The 18721-nt window shown below is 39.5% G+C and overlaps 1 protein-coding gene across 1 annotated transcript in view; it reads left to right on the top strand.

Moving 5' to 3' along the window:
- Positions 1 to 16714, top strand: part of KIAA1549L (KIAA1549 like) — a 130446-nt gene extending 113732 nt beyond the window's left edge. Inside the window, exons 18-21 of the mRNA XM_059848125.1 lie at positions 3533 to 3630; positions 4414 to 4559; positions 8317 to 8465; positions 12004 to 16714. Of these exons, the coding sequence (XP_059704108.1) occupies positions 3533 to 3630; positions 4414 to 4559; positions 8317 to 8465; positions 12004 to 12285 (675 nt within the window). The 3' untranslated portion in view covers positions 12286 to 16714. The remainder of the gene's footprint in view (positions 1 to 3532; positions 3631 to 4413; positions 4560 to 8316; positions 8466 to 12003) is intronic.
- Positions 16715 to 18721: the final 2007 nt, after the last annotated feature.

Here is an 18721-nt window from a genome sequence, read left to right as displayed (position 1 = left end):
GTCTGTAAGTGGAAGGTGGTAAAAATATTTAAATGTTTGCACTAGGGAAATGTAGCCTTAAAGCTAACTGCAAAATTTCTGCTTTGAACTGTAGTTATTTTGTGCTGGCCTATGAACACAGGCTTGGGTTTGTTCAGCCTGGAGAAGAGAACTCCAGGGAGACTTTAGAGCACCTTCCAGTACCTAAAGGAACTACAAGAGAGCTGGAGAAGGGCTTTTTACAAGGGCAGGTAAAGTGGGAATGACTTTGAACTGCGAGAGGGCAGGGTTAGATTAGATATGGGCAAGGAATTCTGTACTGTGAGGGTGGTGAGGCTCTGGAGTAGGCTGCCCAAAAAGTTGTGTATGGCCCATCCCTGGCCAGGCTGGATGGGGCTTTGAACAACCTGGTCTAGTGGAAGGAGTCCCTGTCTGTTGCAAGAGGCTTGGGCCTAGATAATCTTTAAGGTGCCTTCCAAACCATTCTGTGATTTTTCTTTTCTACATCCTGACAGGTGCTACCTTGGGCTCTCATTGTTTGTGGGAGACAATGGTGTCTGCTTGTGGCTGGACTTTTTCCTCCAGAGGATTTATTGTCCTTGGCCCAATGGCTGCTAAACTGCACTTCCTACTTTTAAAAATAACTTATTGGTTTGCTTTTTAAATTGTCAGTGTTCTAGCCACGGCAGACTCCTTCACTGGCATTTCTTACTGAAAGGGTGGCACAGGGTCTGCTCTCTGCTACCTGTGCAGTCTGTCCTGGGTCTCAAGTGGGATTACTTCTGCCTGATTGTTATAGCCTTTGTGTTACAGACTTTCTCATTTTTCATAAAATAGAGTTTGGAACCCATGCAGAATGTTTTCCTTCTTAAGATTGTTGTCCTTTGTTATTTTTGGGCTTTTGGTTTGTTTGTTTTTGTCAGGTTGGATTTTTCTTGTGCTAAAAACCAAGAGAACATTTAAAAAAGATAAATATAAAGAGTAAAATTAGGCAAATCTGGGAAATCAGCTGGGTTGTGTTTTTTGTTTGTTGTTTTCCTCTCTGACTCGTTTCACAGTTGTGAAGTGACTTTAATTCTACAATCAGGCTGGTTGGCCAAGAGCCTAAGGGCTCATAAAAACCTTTAACAGGCATCTGTGGTAAAACTTTGACTTCATTTAGCTTCTGAACACTTTTTTCCCATTTATATGTTGCCTGCAGGAAAACACTAATGCCCCAACCCATTAGAGAAACTCTAGAAATTTCACTGGAGTTCCCTCCCACAACCAGGTTGGTGTTTGGCAGCTCAGGGCAACAAGGGCTGACTCCTGTCCCTGCTGGACAAACAGTTCCTCAGTGTGGTGGAGCAGATCTTTTTACAGGATTTTTCACTTTAACAGGATTCTCTCTGCCCAGCCATTAGCAAAATATTGCCACTCACTCAAAATTGCTCATCTCACATGTAAGCAGCAAAATAAAGGCTTAGATTTTCTATTTTACTTTTTCTCCCAAAATTTCCAGTGCAAGTCACAGCATATTTGTGAACTGTGATCCCTTAAAATACCTAATACCTCCTTTGATGTCCATATTCCAAAGCACAACACACAAGAGAAAACCCAAATCTACCTCTGAATCTCTGCCTACCCTGCTAAACACTGTCTGGAGTCGCTTTCCACTCCCAGAAATTATCCCATGTGCTGTTCCTTTAAAACAGGGGGAATAAAAAGGATTTCATGCTTGGCACAAATGCATGCTGAGAGCAAGATGTGGGATGAAAGGCTTGTGGAGCCAGAAGGGAGAGTTCAGGCAGCCTGTGAGGGCCCTGCCAGCCTTTGAGATGCAGAAGAGGCACTGCAGACCATTCCACATCCAGCACTATCAGGAGAAATATAATTGAGGTTTTCTTTGATGCAAATAACATTTGTTTTTTCCTTACAGTTCTTTCATTAAAAATCTGTATTTCCAACCCCTGGCTAAGGAATGTAGCAGTGTCTTTTTAGACTTTTTTTTTTCTCCCACTTAAATGTAGAAATACTTTAAATATCATGGTAGCATGGTGAAAGTAAATATTAGGAGACTTTGTAGGTGGCATGCAAGAAAAGATTATTTTCAGAGACATGCCTTTGAGGGTTTCTAACCTGTTTTAAAAGGGGTAGCAGTGAGAGGACAGAGAATGCTGCTGGGTCTGTACTGCTTTTCCCTTGGAGACACATCAAAAATCAGTTTGATAAGTTACCTTTCCTTTTTGTTGACCTAGTTTTGAAGGTATTTGAGAATGAAGGCATTTGGAATATGGTCTAAATGTGTAATTTTACAAGATGATTACAGAAAGACAGTGTTTTCTGATATATAGTGTGGGATTTATATTGCCAAATTCCAATCTAAATGTAGGTGGTAAGTCTGAAATAATCATGTAAATCCTGTAGGCTCTTTCTCTGGGCAGGAGACAGAGTGTGACTCATCCCATGTGCTTTAATGTGCTTTTAACTTTCACTGCTGTTTGTGGAGGAGCTTCTCTGGGTAAACCAGACACCTCTTGTTTAGAGGGCCAAAGTTCTACCACTGTACCCCATTTTTTTTTCAAAATACCAGTGTCTTGATAGTGGTCAGCCTTCCCCAAATTTTTTATTTGTTATTCCTCTGATTTTATCTTTATTCCCATGCATTGCTCTGAAGCATCATCATGCAAACCACAACTGAAAAAAAATCACAACTAAATAATAAAACCAAAACCAATTGGAAATCAAACCCCTCACCCATGATGTAGTGAAGCATCTAGTGAGATATCATTCCTCTAAGAGTATTTGGAAAAATTATGGCCTCTAATCTATAGCAGTGCAAAGGATTTAGGAGGAAAATTTTGTCCTTCATGTCATTTCTTGGGTACCCTGAGTTTCATGTACATAAGTATTCCGCCTTCACATGTATTGATGATGAAATTCAGAATTACTGCAGGCAAGCTGCTTAATTCTGTGATTTTTTTGGTTGGGCCTGGTGTTCCTCTGGATCAGGCTGCCTTTTCAGAACTGTTTGAGGCCCTTGTTGCTGTTTTGGAAAGTTACAGAATTTGGGGTTTTTTGTGGAAAATTTTCTTTTCATCTCTTGAAGGCTGAAAGGAAGAGGTTGAAATATGGGTTGCTCACAGGTGGCATCACTGCAGTACACACTGCTCTGAGGGTTCTTTCTGAATCTTTGAAATACTTTTTTCCTTGAGAAAGTGAAAATACTCAGGTCTTTTCCCCACCTTCCAAAGCAGTTGTTGAGTCTCACATAATCACAACAGATCTGCTTTGCCAGCAGGTTACAAATGTCACAGAGACAGTGTTTAATAGGTTTTATTTTAATTAGACTTCATCTTGTCTCCAAGCTAACTTTCAGGTTTTCTTCCACATTCAAAAATCACCAAAGCACTGTAAATTCCCAAATAAATGCAATTATTGTTGATGCTACAAAAAGTTAGCTTCCAGTTGACTGGCACACAGAGCAAGTATTTAATTTCTGATTTTGTTTTGTTTTTCAGTACGACTGAGATCTACTGGAGTTTCAGAAAATATGTATTTTTCTCTGTTACAGGCTTATAGATTTTCTCAGCTTCCTGAGATGGTAATGGGTTCTCCTCCCCCTCCTGTCCCTCCCAGAACGGGTCCTGTGGCTGTTGCCTCTCTCAGGAGGTATTTATCTGTTATTTTATTTAGGCATGGTCTCTAAAATCTACTGGCATAATAACTGGGGCAAACCCTGAAGGGGCACTTAAAAATATACATTCATGAAATTAGAAACAAGTTGGTTTTGTTTCATTTTAACACAAAATGAAAGAACAACAAGTTTTCTGTTAGCCAGTCCGTGTCAATAAAATTAGGAACTGCAGTCTCTTGTTTGTTGTAAAGCATCCTTTCACTCAGCTCTCATAATGATGTGCTGGATTGAGGCAGGTAATTCCCACCATCATTCTCCTGCTTTCCTGGACTTGCAACATTTCCAAAGACCTTAGCACTTCCCAAGTGCAGTAATGTTATTTACCACAGTGGTCTCCTACTGTATGATACCGTGTCATGTACACTGTTGTGACTGTCTGTAGACTGTGTTGGTGAATTAATTATGGAAAAGCTCTGGTGAATTAATTATGGTAAAGCTCTGGTGAATTTATGGTAAAGCTCTGGTTTTAGTGCTGTATTTCACAGGCATTTGTTTGTAGCAGCAAGCAGAGGCCTTATATGATGCTTTGGTAAAAGAGCAACCAGGCTAAAAGGGTTGTTTGAAAGCTTCTCCAGACTTCTCCAAACTTCTGTTGTGCAGTTGTTTTCCAGGCTTCTGTCATGCCAGAGCAAAGTTGGGTAGATTGCTCCTCGCTGGCGTGTCCTGCTGTAGCTGACAGGCGTGCATGTGGCTACAAATCACATCTGTAGGTCAGAATGACAAAAATTTGTATTTTCTTTTTCTTTCTTAATGCACAGGTCTACATCAGATATTGGCAGCAAAGTGAGAATACCTGAGTCCAGTGGAGCAGATCAGGCCCAGCACCATGATCAGACACCTTTTGCACCGGGTTCAAGAGCTCCCATGTCTGTCGGTCCACTCGATCAATCAGCTTTTCACTCAGGTGACAAAATAGTGCAGATTCAACTTTGAGAGCCTTATAAGTTATTTTGGATAGAAATGAAAGTATGGGATATAGCAAATAGGGATAATTATTTGGAGAATGACTGTATTAGGTGGGGCTTTTCCTGGTGCAGCTGAAGGAGCCCTACAGAGGATGGCCTGTCCCTTTGTAAGTGCAGCACCAGCTACATCCTAAAATACTCATCCTGCAGCAGCACCAGGAAATGGTCTTTTCTGAAGGTAGGATGCAGCAGTAATGTCCCAGATGTTCTATGTTCAACAACTCTAAATTGATAAAACCCAGTAAAACTGTTCATCTGTTCAGCAAAATGCAGTAGGGAGGATACAGAAGTGTTGGTAGCAAAATAAGTTGCAGTATTGGGGCAGCTGTGTGACTTGTTTGTGTTGCACTATGTACCAACCAAGCAAAGTGGAAGAGACAGGCAATGGGGGAGAAATGAGTTAGATCCTTCCAATATTTTGTCAGTCAAGAATAATGATCCAAGTGCTTGAAAACTTTTTTAAGTCTCCCTATTTCCTCTTGAGAAACTGTACCCCTACTCTTGTCACAGCAGTGGCTTCTGAGGAAGGCATATTGAACGTACATGGCCCCTTCCCTTCAAAACACAAGGCAGTGGTGCTATTGCACAGTCAAAGGTGATCTGTTAGCTCTTCACTCTTCCTGCTCTGGAGAATATAGTTTCTGCCCAGAACTTGTTTGGGGTATAAAAGTCCCAGTTTTAAAGGTCTAGTCAGTTCCTGGTCCTTTTGATACGAGTTGTATTTATAAATTAATTGATTTAATCATGAGATGAAGCTGATACACTGTTTTGATGGTGTCTGGACAATATTTAGCTGAAAAAAAATATTTCAAATAGCTTTTTATTGGCAAAATGTGTTTTCTAGCAGAGTTATGGAAAAGAGCTTCCAATATTCAAAAGAATTTTCCATTAGTTCAAACCTTTGAAATTCCTAGTTTGTTCAATATTGCTCTGTTAATCTCCCAGAAAAAATTCTTTCTCATAAGTAATAGAGAGTTATCTGCATTGTCTTTGACATCACAGACTGAGAATCATAATGTGGCTAAGCAAATGGGTTGTCAATTAATTAAATACAGTAGATTTGAAGGATTCATTCTGCACTTACTTATTGTCATGCCTTCTGCACATGGTGCAGTACCTGAAAGGAGCAGATGCTCACCCTCCCATTTCAAAACATTTCAAGCTATGAAATTTGCCACACTACCTAGACCTCTTCTTTATGTGTGCAGTAATGGGATCTCTGGGATGCACTTTTTGATTGGATCCAGTGATGGGGAGATTTTATTACTGTGTGTTGCTGAAAGGTGGCTGCAGTTCAGAAGAGACAAAATTACCTCCTTGTACATTGTGGAGATTGCCAGAATAATTCTGGGAGTAGTTGAAGGAAACTTTCATATATGTCAGGTGCCACAAAAGGCTTTAATACAGGCAAGTAAAGACAAGGACAATTGTGAGAAATGTGCAATTGTAATACAAGGTTTCTAACGTTCTGCTGTGAAAATAAGTTTTTATAGCCTCAATATATGAAGAAACATTGCTGCAGGTGCTGATTTGGAATGTTAATGCCTAATCTCACTTTCATGCAGCCTAGCATCAGCTCTAAGATAAGGACGTTGCAATAATAATTTAGGAAAAGGCATAATATCAGCCAATTGAATATTCATTTTGAGTAGTAGCTCCTTTTGCTGTGGTTAACTAAAAAGAGTGTTTTGGTGTAGAAGCCTTGTGCCGTGTACAGGAGCAGCACTTTCTTCTCTCTACGTGTATGAAGAATGCTCATTTTCAGCCTTGCTAACTCATTGAAAATAGCAACTCTTGAGCTGTTTATGACCTGGAAAGACAAATGATTGACCCCCACCTCTTCTCTTAGCCCACCCTCTTCCAAACTATGGGGCTGGAGGAATTGGGATAGAGGTGTGTTTCTGCTCTGGAGAAAAATGTGCTACAAACCATATTTTGCTCCTCTTCTTTTACCCCTGATTGCATCCACAGCAATTCTGGCCTGGGACTGCATGGGAGGTCATTGAGAAACTGTAAATATCTGGGTTTATGGAGACTGCTTTGGGGATGGATGTCACTGGTGGAGTCATTCTATCTCTGTGCACCTGCCCATGCAATGTCCCAGCATCTGTCAGAGTAGGCAGCAGAACCCTCTTGTAGATTGTTCAGGAACAAAAAATGTGCCAGGGCTGTAAATGAGATTGTGGGGGATGGATATTTGAAGCAGCCAGTAATTGATGCTAATTCAATTATACTCCATATGAATTTCATGGGCCTTCCCATGTCTTTGTGATTTTGTCAGCATAGCAGTATCACAGCTACTAGGAGCAATTAGTAGCAATATTCAAATGATGTGCAGTTGGAAGGGGAGAAATTTTATTTTCTCTGCATTAATTCTACTACAGAGAATCTGCCCAGCTGTGTAAGGCTACTGTGCATCCATTCCTCAGTGAAAATGCTGGAGTTGTACTTTGTTTTGTTTTTAAAGTGTTTACTGCCCTTCTGCTTTCATGTAAGTGATGTTATTTTTGCCATCTGAAAAGTAAAATACATGTCCATGTAATATAACTGAATAAACTGAAAACCTAATAACTGATAAAGATGATATGCAGCTGTCCCATCCAGAATTTAGGGATGAGGATTTCATGCTTTCAGTGTGATGGTGATTCACTGCTGGAGTCTGTCTTTGCAGGTAAACAGACACTAGAGGAAGGAAGACTTAAATGGGCAAGAAAGTTGTTTGTAGTCTATTTTTAACTAGGCAAATACATGGAGTTATGCTAGCAAAGGGAATATATCAAGGATATCTCAAGGGAAATATGCACATTAGGATGCTGGTATTCCAGACAGCCCAGTGGATAATCTCTGTACCAAACTGTTCTCTGCATCTCTGTGGGCCACAGGAACCAACCTTCCCTGAAAGCAGACGTGACCCTACCCAGAGATTTGGCTGAAACTCTGGCTCCTTCCACACAAATTGGAATGAGATAGTGGAATTTTAATCCAGGAGGTTTCCTGGATATTCCTATGCATGCATCTTAATCAAGAGGTGATGAGCCAGATGTGGAATCAAGAAATATTTGAGTTGTAGCTGTATAATTTATGGCAGCCATAGACTGTTCTTGGGAAAGGAACTGAGCAGGTAGAACCTTGGTATTTTTTACAGGAGCATTGAAGTTTTATGATGGAATTGTTGAGAGTACAGCCTGTTAAACATATCAGTCACTCATTTTTGTAGGTTTTTTACCTGAAAATAATATTGATATAATAATACAGTATAGATATTAATCATAATATTAATAATATAGATATTAAGAAAGACTGGGTAAACAGTGAAAAGAGAGGTGCAATACACTGAAACCCTTGGTAACAACAGCTGAAAACTGAATACAAGGAGACAAACTTTAAAAAAGCCTTTTCTCTAATGAGCCAAAGTTTTGACAAAGATCATTTGTTACAAGGATCAAATCCTAGGGAGTCTTTACCTGAAGGCTGTACCTGGTTATGAGGACAACTGCAAATCTTGCCTTCTCCAGTATTTCCCAGCACTATGAAGTTGCTCTAGTCAGATGGTAGGACAAAAAAAAATCCCAAAACCCAAAGCCCCAAACAAAAAACCTCAACAAACATAAAGTCCATATTTCATAAGCACTGTCATCCAATTTACAATTTAAAATCTCAGCTATTAATGATGCCTACTGTTTTTTTCTTTGACAGGAAATACGGTACCAGCAGTGTTTGCCATTCCAGCAAACCGACCTGGCTTCACGGGCTACTTCATCCCAACTCCTCCCACTGCCTACAGGAACCAAGCCTGGATGCCCTATGCTGGAGAGAATGAGTTGCCAGGGCAGTGGGCTGACTCTGTAAGCATCCTTACTTTTCAAACCACCTGGTTTTTCTGTGCTTTGCACTGGAGGGATTTTCAGCAATTCTTCGCTGGTTGACAAAGAAGCAGAAAAGGATAATTTTTCCTTGAATGGGAATATTCTCTAGCAGTGAAAAGCTATAAGAGATGGCTTAGACACAGATATTGCAGCTGTTCATGGCATGAACTGTGAGCAAGATCTTTCTAGAGGGTGGAATCATTCACTAGGTTAGGGCTTGGCACCTGTTTAAAGTTGGTGGGTTAGATGTCATTTCTCTTTCCTGAGAAAGGTTAAATTTTTATATAGACATGTGTCAGGAGAAGGTGATGCTGCCTCTCAAGGCAGTCCTGAGCTGTTTAAAAGTTAGGGAAGCATCTTACCCTCCTGGAGGCTTCTCTCAAGACAGCCTGGCTCCCAAATCTTACCTCCCAGCACTGCTGCAGCCCTGCTGTGCAGTGTTTCAAATCCTCCCAAAGGCTGCAGTGACAGATCACAAATTAAATAATTAATTGCACAATCCCAGACTGGAACAGATGTAATTTTTAGCCCAAAGTAAACCTTCATTTCAAAGAATTGAAGTTGAAACATCCTAAAATGAATTGCAGTAGTTTACCATGTTTGAAACAATTTCTCAAGTGTAGGGGTTTTTTTACACAAGGAAAAAAAAGATAAGTTCTCCTGCTTGAGTTCACATCTGGTATCTATGCAGAACCAGTCTGGCTAAAAAACCTGGGAGACAGATTCAATTTCCTTGTGCAAATCGTCAACAGAACATTTTAATGAATTGCAGTTGAAATCTAAGTTGGCTTTGAGCAGCTAAGCAGGAGACAACACAGTCATATAAATGTTCCTGGGGGCAGGCTTTTTTGTTGTTCACTCTTTATTACTGCTCCCAATGCCTGTGAGGAAAACAATTCAGTATGACTTTGAGGTGCAAGTCTGAATTTGAAGGCTGAACTGTCAGAAAAAAAAAAAAGCTGTTCATTTGTAAGCTGAGCACACCTGCTGATGTGCCCCTGACACCTGGAGGCTTGTGATGCTCTGGTATAAATTTTCTTCTCAGAGCTGCCTTTTCAAGCATGGAAAGCTTTATTTTCCTTTGTTGTTTTGGTGTTTATTTTTTTGTTTATTTATTTGTTTTATGTGTGGTTTTAACCCTTCTTACATCTTAAATCCAGGAGGCCCATTGTATCTTAGCAATGATTTTAAACTTTTTCTCTAAGAAGGAAAAAAGCCATGGAACAAATAAGGAAATTTTACTTGTCTCCCATTCATTCTCCCTTTTGTATCCCTACTCTTGATTGCAGTCCTGTAGAAAAAGAGTCAGATATCACTTGTCAAAAGAGGAGACTGAAACAAACAGGTCAAAACTGCAAACCAAGTCTCCAGTCCCAGCTCCTTCCTCTGGAAAGTGAAGAGTATAACCCTGTTGTGGGTTTCCTTGTATTCAGGGAAAGAGGAATGGAGAGGGATGTAAAAAGCTATCTGAAAAATAACCATGGCAATATAGAATTCAAAGGAAACAAATGTCCCTTTTCACTTACCCATGGCAGAGCTTTAACAATTCCTTGCTAGTAAGATTTTCGACCTTCCAGTGGCTTTGCAGAAGGGGTAAAAATGTAGAAACTACTGCTGTTTCTACAATGAATTTGCAAACCTGTCAAGAAATTGTCTTTGTTTGAAAATCATTACTAGAGGAGCTAGTAATAGCATTAGCAATATAGCACAGTCAGAAAGCCTGAATAAAAGTGAATAGCATAAAGATCTGAAGTACTACTCAGGTTTTCTCAGCAATACTCAGGGCTTGAACTTCTGGACATGTCTTGGTTTTTGAGCCTCTAGATTATAGCTTGATCACACTTCCAAGATTTTTTTAAAAATATTGAGAACAGAGGCTTAATATCTGTAAGATTCTTCATTTTCCACACATTTCTGGTGGCCTAGACTGTAAACAAGGGAGGAAATAGGAGATTTGACAACACGGAACTATTTTATAAGCGCAATTAGTGTAATATATTATTCTCTGAGACAAATGGTAAGTATTGAAACGCTAAGTTTTGTGAGACAAGGCAACTGTATCCACAAAGCACTTATTTTCCCTACTGCTGGATAATGCCTAGTGAAAACAGTAACTTGGTGGCCTCTAGTGGCGTGATCACATGTTGTTCTGGTAAAATCACCTTTTGAAGAGCCTGTTGTAAACTAAACAGAGGTGCCTACATCTAGTGATCTCTTTCATACCATACCTGCTTCCTGCATTTATCTAAGCACACCATAGTGAACATGTTTGACATTCTCTTCAGCATTTGATGGATACCCAAGGCTGTGTAGAGGATGTGTAAATCCTAATGGTCAAGCTTCAGGCATAAAGCCTTCTTCAAAATTAAGGCCTGTAGATTCCTGTTTTATAGACTTTTGGAAATCATAAATACTGTTTTTTATTTGATGCATTAAAATCTTCTGAGTGCCAAAAAGACTGGCATCATGGATTTGTGAAAGAAATTTAATCTCTCACCGTGACTGAAGGGCCTACGTTATTGTTGTAGTTTTAGTTTTAGCTAACATGGGGCTGAAATCTGTGGAGTTACAATTATGAATCCCTCATGTTATTCTGTTAGAACATGGCCAGAAATCCTGACACTTCTGAGCAGTCAAACATCCCTTTGAGCCTTGAATTTCCAAGCTGGTGCACCTGAGCTTATCCCTGGTGTCTGGATCTAGTGAGTTTCTGTTACGACCAGTGAGGCCAGACACTTGGCTGGCTTGGATTATATAGAAATCAGAAAAGTGCATTTCTGTTTCAGGATTTGGGTGTATGAAAGTCATGCTGTTTGTTTAAAACCAAAGTGTTTGCTAAGCAGAGAGCACACTTCCAGAAAAACCTTTTCCCTTGGATTTCTAGAGGTGATGATAAATGAGGACAAGCAGATGTTTGTGCTGCCACAGCTGGGACGAGCATAAATGGCACATGCCAGGACAGGCATTTGTAGGCAGAAGCTTGTGGCATTCACATTCTCTGAACTGAGAGAGACATAATTCTCTCTCTCAGGTTTTTTCCGGGAGAAGCACAGAGAGAAGAGAAAACAATTCTTATCTCTATTCACTGCTCCTGTTGTTTTTTGCACATGTAAAATGTGTTATGGAGATTGTTTACTGAGAGTGAGTTCTTAATTGGATTCTGGTGATGGTTGTTTATATTAATTGGCCCATTTAGGTCCAAGTTGTGTCCTGACTGTCTGGAGACAGTAATGGGGTTTTTTTTAGTATCTCTATAGTATAGTATAGTAGAGTATAATGTAATATAATATAGTTTTAATAAAGCAATTGTTCAGCCTTCTGAATCATGGAATCAGATGCCAATCATTCCCAGACATTGGGGTGGCCCTGCATTCGACAGAAGCTGGGATTAATTCTGAGGTTTGCATTCCCTTCATTTGGTGCTCTCTGTCACATCGGGCAGTGCCCCGGGGAGGTTTGCAGTCCCTGGCGGGATCGATCGTTCCGCGTAATCCTGTGCAATTCCCATTCCCCGCAGGTGCCCCTGCCTGGCTACATCGAGGCTTACCCGAGGCCCCGCTACCAGCACAACTCCCCGTCCCGGCTGCCCCGGCAGTACAGCCAGCAGGGCAGCCTGCACCCCAGCCTGGAGCAGGCCCCGCTGGCCTCTGCCGCCGCCTCCCAGCAGAGCCTGGCCGAACACGACCCCTCCGACGCGCCGCTCACCAACATCTCCACGGCTGCCCTCGTCAAGGCAATAAGGGAAGAAGTGGCCAAGCTGGCCAAGAAGCAAACAGATATGTTTGAGTTCCAGGTCTAATGTATCTTCTGTGCACGGTGTTTGTGTCTTGCGAGCTGGGGTAGCCAAAAAGCAGCTCCTTTAGTTTTCGGCTACAAACTTCCTGTGAATTGTGCCAAAGCGATGGCAATTTAATCTGTCTGAAAAGTCAACACTATGAAATGACTTAAAGCAGAGCAGTGGGGCTCTGAAGACATGAGATTCCGCTTTCCAGCTAAGGAAAAGCTGCCAGGAAACTGTTTCATACTGATGAGATCAACCATATGCAATTGTTTGTCACTTTGCTCTTGTATTATGACCCATCCTCACTAAAGATGCTGCTGAACGTGTCTGTGCCACAAGAAATTTCATTTACAGGCCCAGAGGCAGAGCTGCTGAAAATAACTTCTGCATGCCAAAACTTTGATTAGAGAAGAAAAAACCTTCACAACAGGATTTGCTGAAGGCCACGGCTGGCATGGCAGTGGCTGTGTTAATTGTTTACTGTGGGACATTGTAAAAGGGGTGCTGATTTCAGCAATGCAGAGTCATTTCAGCCTTTTCATCCCAGAGACTGTATTCAAACCAAAAGAATTCAACATGATTAAGTAATACAAATAAAAGTCCTGTAAATAGCTCCGAGTCTCTTCATCCTATTAACAGTGCAAAGAAGTGAAAGAAGAGAGGACTGTGGAGAAGGTGAATGACATTTCCACGATTGGTGGCTACCTTGTCATTCAGTGCCACTGATGAATTATGGAGATTTTTTTTTCAGCGTGAAAGAATACAATGCATGAAGAGCCAGCAAAGGATATTGGTGCTAAAAGCTTCCCAGAGAAATGAAGAAAGGTTATTCCTGTTTGCTCTATAATCAGGCTTTTCACTCTGAATGCATGTGAAGCTGGTAAACCTGAGACCTTTAAATCCTTCCAACCTGGAAAAATGAATACTCCTGCTTGGACAAGGAAACCTCTGTTCAACACAGTGCTTTTTTTCCTCTTTCTTTAACAATGCTGTCTACTAAAGTGATGCCAGAAAGTGCTACCTGAAGCTGCAGTTGATTTTGATTGCGCTGGCACGGTGAATGCACACCCAGGAAGTTCTGAATGTAGAGGACCTAATTACTGTATTAACGTGTAAATAAGTTAACAGCTACATGGATTAACAAAAATATGAATGTTCTGTGAAAAAGAGAGCAATGCCAGAAATGATGTTGACTTTATATTGTGCAAGATAAAGGTCACTGATTGTTACACTGCGTTGTGGTAGGAATCCAATCCCAAAAGAAAGTCAAACCACTTGGGATGGGACAGTAGTTAATATTTTGCAGTTGTACAAACTAGTTGGAGATCATGAACAGTTGTTTTCAGTTCCTTCAGCAATTAGCTTCAGGAACTGAAGTTGTTGCAAAATTTGTTGTGTTGGGCGTGTTTGATGTCAACTGGAGTTAAAGGTAATGTCCTTCATTTCAGTGGGTTATTTAGTTATCCTCAATTACTATTTTGTCTGATCATTTCATTTCCCTGAGTTTCTTTGGTCTTAACTGATGTGAGAAAGGGAACTTGGTTTAGCTTTTTGGCCATCAGTAAATTGAGAGAAGGAGAGAGAAGACTAGAATAGGGGATGGAAGAAGAAATTGATGAAGCACAAACTTTAAAAGCAGAGCTATTTTTCCCCCTAATAATTATATTATAAACCCCGAGACTGTGATGCATAATTATCCTAGAATATACAGACATCCTCTGCTCCAATACCTTGAATATTGCAGAAGCGTTTGGAATGCTAGCTAATCTTTCAATAAATGTGAAATTTCATTTTTATTATTTAAAATCAGATATAAATAAAATGTATTTTTGTAATTTCTATGTATATATGTGCTGTATATTTATATAAGTGACTGGTCTGCTATAGTCAGAAAATTTCCATAAACTAAGTTGTAAAAGAAAAAAAAAAGAAAGAAAGAATAAACCCTTGATAATTTTACTGATCAGTATAAACATGTCTGGAGTACACAAATATACAATTGGGTGACTTGGATACTAAACAACCAAAGAAACTCAATTTTTCATATAAATACAAGTCCAGTAAAGGCTGACTGATGTCTTAGTTACCTGTCAGCCAGGTAATACTGATATTATCAGTGTAATACAACACAGCCAAACTGGGTTAAATGAATAGCTGGCTAAGAACATCACACTTTAGAACCACAACTGAAAAATACTGGGCCAAACTCAGTGTACCACAAAAAGACAGGTTCTGGTTGGCTTCAGTGGGAATTTCACTCACTGAGAGCAGGGTTTAGTTTCTCTATTGGGCTTTGTCTATAAAAGCAAATTTCACTAGATCCCTCAAACAGAATTCTGTTTATTTTTCATTCATTTCAGTCACTGTAACATGAGTGCAGACATAATGGAAGAGCAGCTGATTTTATTTAGCCTAAGCTAGTTCACAGCTGGCTTGAGCTAACCTAGGAAGTGAAATCTACACCAGGTCATGCCAGCCCCATTCTGCATCAGCTTTATTATCTCAGTTTTTGAACGATTCTTCTATGTAGCCCAGTGAAATTTTGCAAGTAAATGCACCCTCTTCTAAGCAATGGGGGTGAAATATGCTGTGTAATAAATTTCTCTGGCTTAGACTCCAGTTTTGCAGAGTTCTCCTGAGGCTGAACTTGTGAAAGCAGCCACAAGATCCCATGATGAGCACGCTGAAGCCATAGAGGTGGGAAGGGTAATGTAACAATGTATTCCCAAAAAAAGTCACAGGAAGCAGGGCATTCCAGTTTTAAACAGAATCTTTTGGACACTTAACTCTGTTTGTAAGTCTATTCCCATTCTTAAATTGTAGCAATTTAATAGTTCTGTTAAAAATGTGTGAGGGTAAAGTCCCATACATCTTACACAATGAATCTTGTATCTTGCCATACTGGAAACTAAAAATTTTGGAAAATATAGAGATGTCCAGGGTTTGGATGTCTGTAGAAAATGGAAAACCCCCAAGCAAAAGCATTTAAGTAGCCTTCTAGAAAGAAAAACCATTTCAGTATAGTTAAACAAAGTACTCTTCATACTTCTGATGAAGACCTGTAAGAGATTCAAAATTTATTTTGTTTGGTATTATTATGGATGATGTGCAGTCTACTGAATATTTCCTGAACCATCACTCTGAAACCATTGTGGTGCACTTTATTCAGAAAACCATCTTACATTCTTCATTCATGATGCCTTTTTATCCTGTTTGTAATATGTTTCTGTAACTTTTTTTTTTTTTTTAAGTATCAAGTAAGATTATATCAAGACAGATAGGACATTGCTGGGAAAGAAAAATCATGCTGTAATATTTATACTGTCTGAGCACAAAGCAAAGATTAAGTGAAAATACAGTGTACAAATAATTTGTAATATAATAAACATTTTGTATGGCTACAAGTACAATATAGTTTTTCAATACTGATTTCAAAGAAGAAAGTATTTGTGTTTAAAGTTATAACCTTGTCCAGATATACCCATACCATTTTGATTGAGAAAAAAGTAGTAATTTAGCTTTTTCTACTCAATGCCCCAATTTTCTTTAAAGATATGTTGAATGTTTAGGTGAAAGTAGTGTTTACTGTGTACACAAAATGTTGATGTTCTGACCACTCTCTGTCTTCAGATTTGTAAATCATCAGTAGAAACAGTTGCAAATGAAACAACAAAAAAATTCCTTCTTGGTATGTGTGTCCTGACCACTTTCACCTGGAAAACCACTTGTGACATTTATTAGCATCAGTAGAACAGTAACTTTAAAAGGATAAAAGGGAACTTGTTGGCAGTCATTTCTTGACTTGTTGGCAGTCATTTCTTGACATATAATCTGTGTTGGAGAGAAGCTCTAGCACTCAGTCTGGAAATATGAGTAATATTTGTATGTCATAATACTATGAGTAGAACTTGATAGAAGTGCATGCAAGCCCTATATATAGAAATGAGGATATTATCTTAAACTGTAATAATTTCTTTTTCAGACTCTCTTTGAAAGAGACACATAAGTGTAAGGTAAAAATGAGAGGCAGCTAGAAAATGCAACATTGGGTTGAGTGGCAGAATTATTTTGTTTAAGGGCTGATATGTCCCAAGCTGACCACAGTTTCCATCACATTTCAAGATGTCTGACTGCTAAGGAATTAATCACATTTTAATGTATGTTTTTTTAGCCCTGCATTGCCAATATAAGAGCTGACTGCCAGCTTCTGGAAGTCTGAGGGAGCTTGAAAGCAGCAAGTTTTCTGAGCTCACTGCATTTTGCTGCCCCTGTTCATCCTGTGCATGTCCCAGCAGTTCCAGACTCTGTGTCCAAGCAGTTATTGTCCTGCTCTTGCATTTCTTATACAGTAACAAATCCCAGTGGCTTCCCAGCCCTCACTGACATGAAATGGCAGAGGGAGAGGGATCTTGCATGTCACTCATACTTACTAGAAGATGCAGCTTTCCCTTCATGGGTTGAATGAGCAACAGATTTCTGTTTATCAAAATAATTCAATTTTTTTTCCTTGTTTTTTTGAGGAGAAGAACACTCTTTGAGAAGGCTTGTTTTGAACTTTTGCCTTTCTCTCAGAAATAAATAATGCAAAACTCAACTTGTGGAAATGAGATTTATATACAGATGAGTAAAGAAATTGCATACTGACTTGCCCTTTAAAAATCTTTCAAGATGGCCAAGTCATAAAGGCAAAGCTGGTCAATACTGCAGAATCTCTCCTGAGAACAACTGCATTGCACAAAGTGGTTTAGGTCCTGATTTTAAAAATAGTTGCATAAGTCATATAATGTTTCATGTTTTAAAATCACCTTAAGACCATATTCTTATGAATATTATATCATATTCATGTGTATCTATATATCTGTATGTCAAAAAATATTTTTTCAAAACTGGTTCTATTTGTCCATCAATTTGTCCCCATCCATTTCAGGTTCCTTAAGAGGTACAGAGGTGAAGAGATAAATCTCAGAATTGTTCTGTAATGAAGCTCATGAAAGATGAGAAATGGGCTTTAAATAGTTAGGTGGTCAAATGTATAGTAGATGTCTTGAAAATAATTGCAAGTATCATGAAGAAGTGTTTCAGGAATTTGACTTTTTTTTTTCCCCATTTGTTAAAAATAATTCTTGTTTTAGGAAGTCTGACTTCATGAATTTTCCACACTCAATTCATACCCAAGGAGTAAGCTGTTACTATATTGCATTCTGTAAATAATTTTGTAACTTTAGAAACTCATATTTACCCACTGGGCAATAATGGGTGCAAAGGACTGTAAATCACAAAGAAAGGTGATTCCACTGAGTACAATATTTAGAGAGCAGGTGAATTTCTTTTCCAGAGTATTCCCTCTTCACTGGAGCCCAGAGCATTTCTGTGCTGAGTAAACCAGTCCAAACACCATAACCAGCTGTGGCATCAGTTAAGGTCTTGTGTATCTGGCAAGGAGATCTGGATGTAAGTAAAACTGAAGTTTATTCTTTATCCCTGTCTTTAGCTCATACTCTCCATGCTGCAATGAGGAAAAACCTGAATATTTTACAACAAATTTTAATATTTCCTTCTCTGACAAATAGACTGGGAAGGCTTTTTCATTTCATCTTGCTGTTGACTTCTGCAAGCTGTATTCAATGTCATACTTGATAGAAAAAAAATGAGAGTGAAGCCAAGGGTTTTGGAAAATATGATAGAACCCATCTTGCTGAGGCTTAAATTTTGAGGCAGGATTTAGCAACCCCACAGAAACAGCTCAGGCCTAACAAAGGGGCATTTCTTTGGATTCATCAGAAAGCATGTTTGTCCAGCACAGATATTCCTATGCATTTTGACTTTTTATTTTCATTTGATGTCTTCCCTGCCATGGCTGTGCATTCTGAATTTGAGTTTTACATGGGGTACACAAAGAAGTGCACTCTTTACCTCGCTGACACCTGGTGTGACAGAAGCAGTAACCAACACAGGACAGAATTTTTAAACAGCCAGGGCACTGCAGCCCACGGTGTGCTTTGTGTGTTCTCTAAGGCAAACCACAGCTGTAGGTCACATTTTCTGCTGCAATTACTGGCACAACACCTGCTCCCTTCAAGGAGAACAGGGCTGAGCCAGTAACCCCCAATAAATTAGCTATCACAAGTGTCTTAAAACTGTGCCAGGAGAGGAAGGATGCTGTCTGGTTATGGGTGGCTGGAAACTGGGAGATGGAAGGTCAGTTTGCTCTTCTTCAGGATTCTGGATTGGTCCAAAATGTGACTGTGCCTCAGTGTCCCATCTGTAGGGCAGGGTGAAGGAACTGCCTCTCCTCACTGCTCTGCTGAAACTCAAACCTGGACTGCAGTGGCTACTTTAACAAGAAGCACCATTTATTATTTCATGGAGCTTTGGGAATTGTTCAGGACTATAAAGTATCTATTCTATGGTAGCATTTCAATAAATGTGAATTTACAAGGGAAAAAAAAAAAAC

Source organism: Haemorhous mexicanus, chromosome 6 (assembly GCF_027477595.1).
Source record: "Haemorhous mexicanus isolate bHaeMex1 chromosome 6, bHaeMex1.pri, whole genome shotgun sequence".
NCBI classification, from domain to species: domain Eukaryota; kingdom Metazoa; phylum Chordata; class Aves; order Passeriformes; family Fringillidae; genus Haemorhous; species Haemorhous mexicanus.
This window is presented reverse-complemented; position numbering and strand designations above follow the sequence as displayed.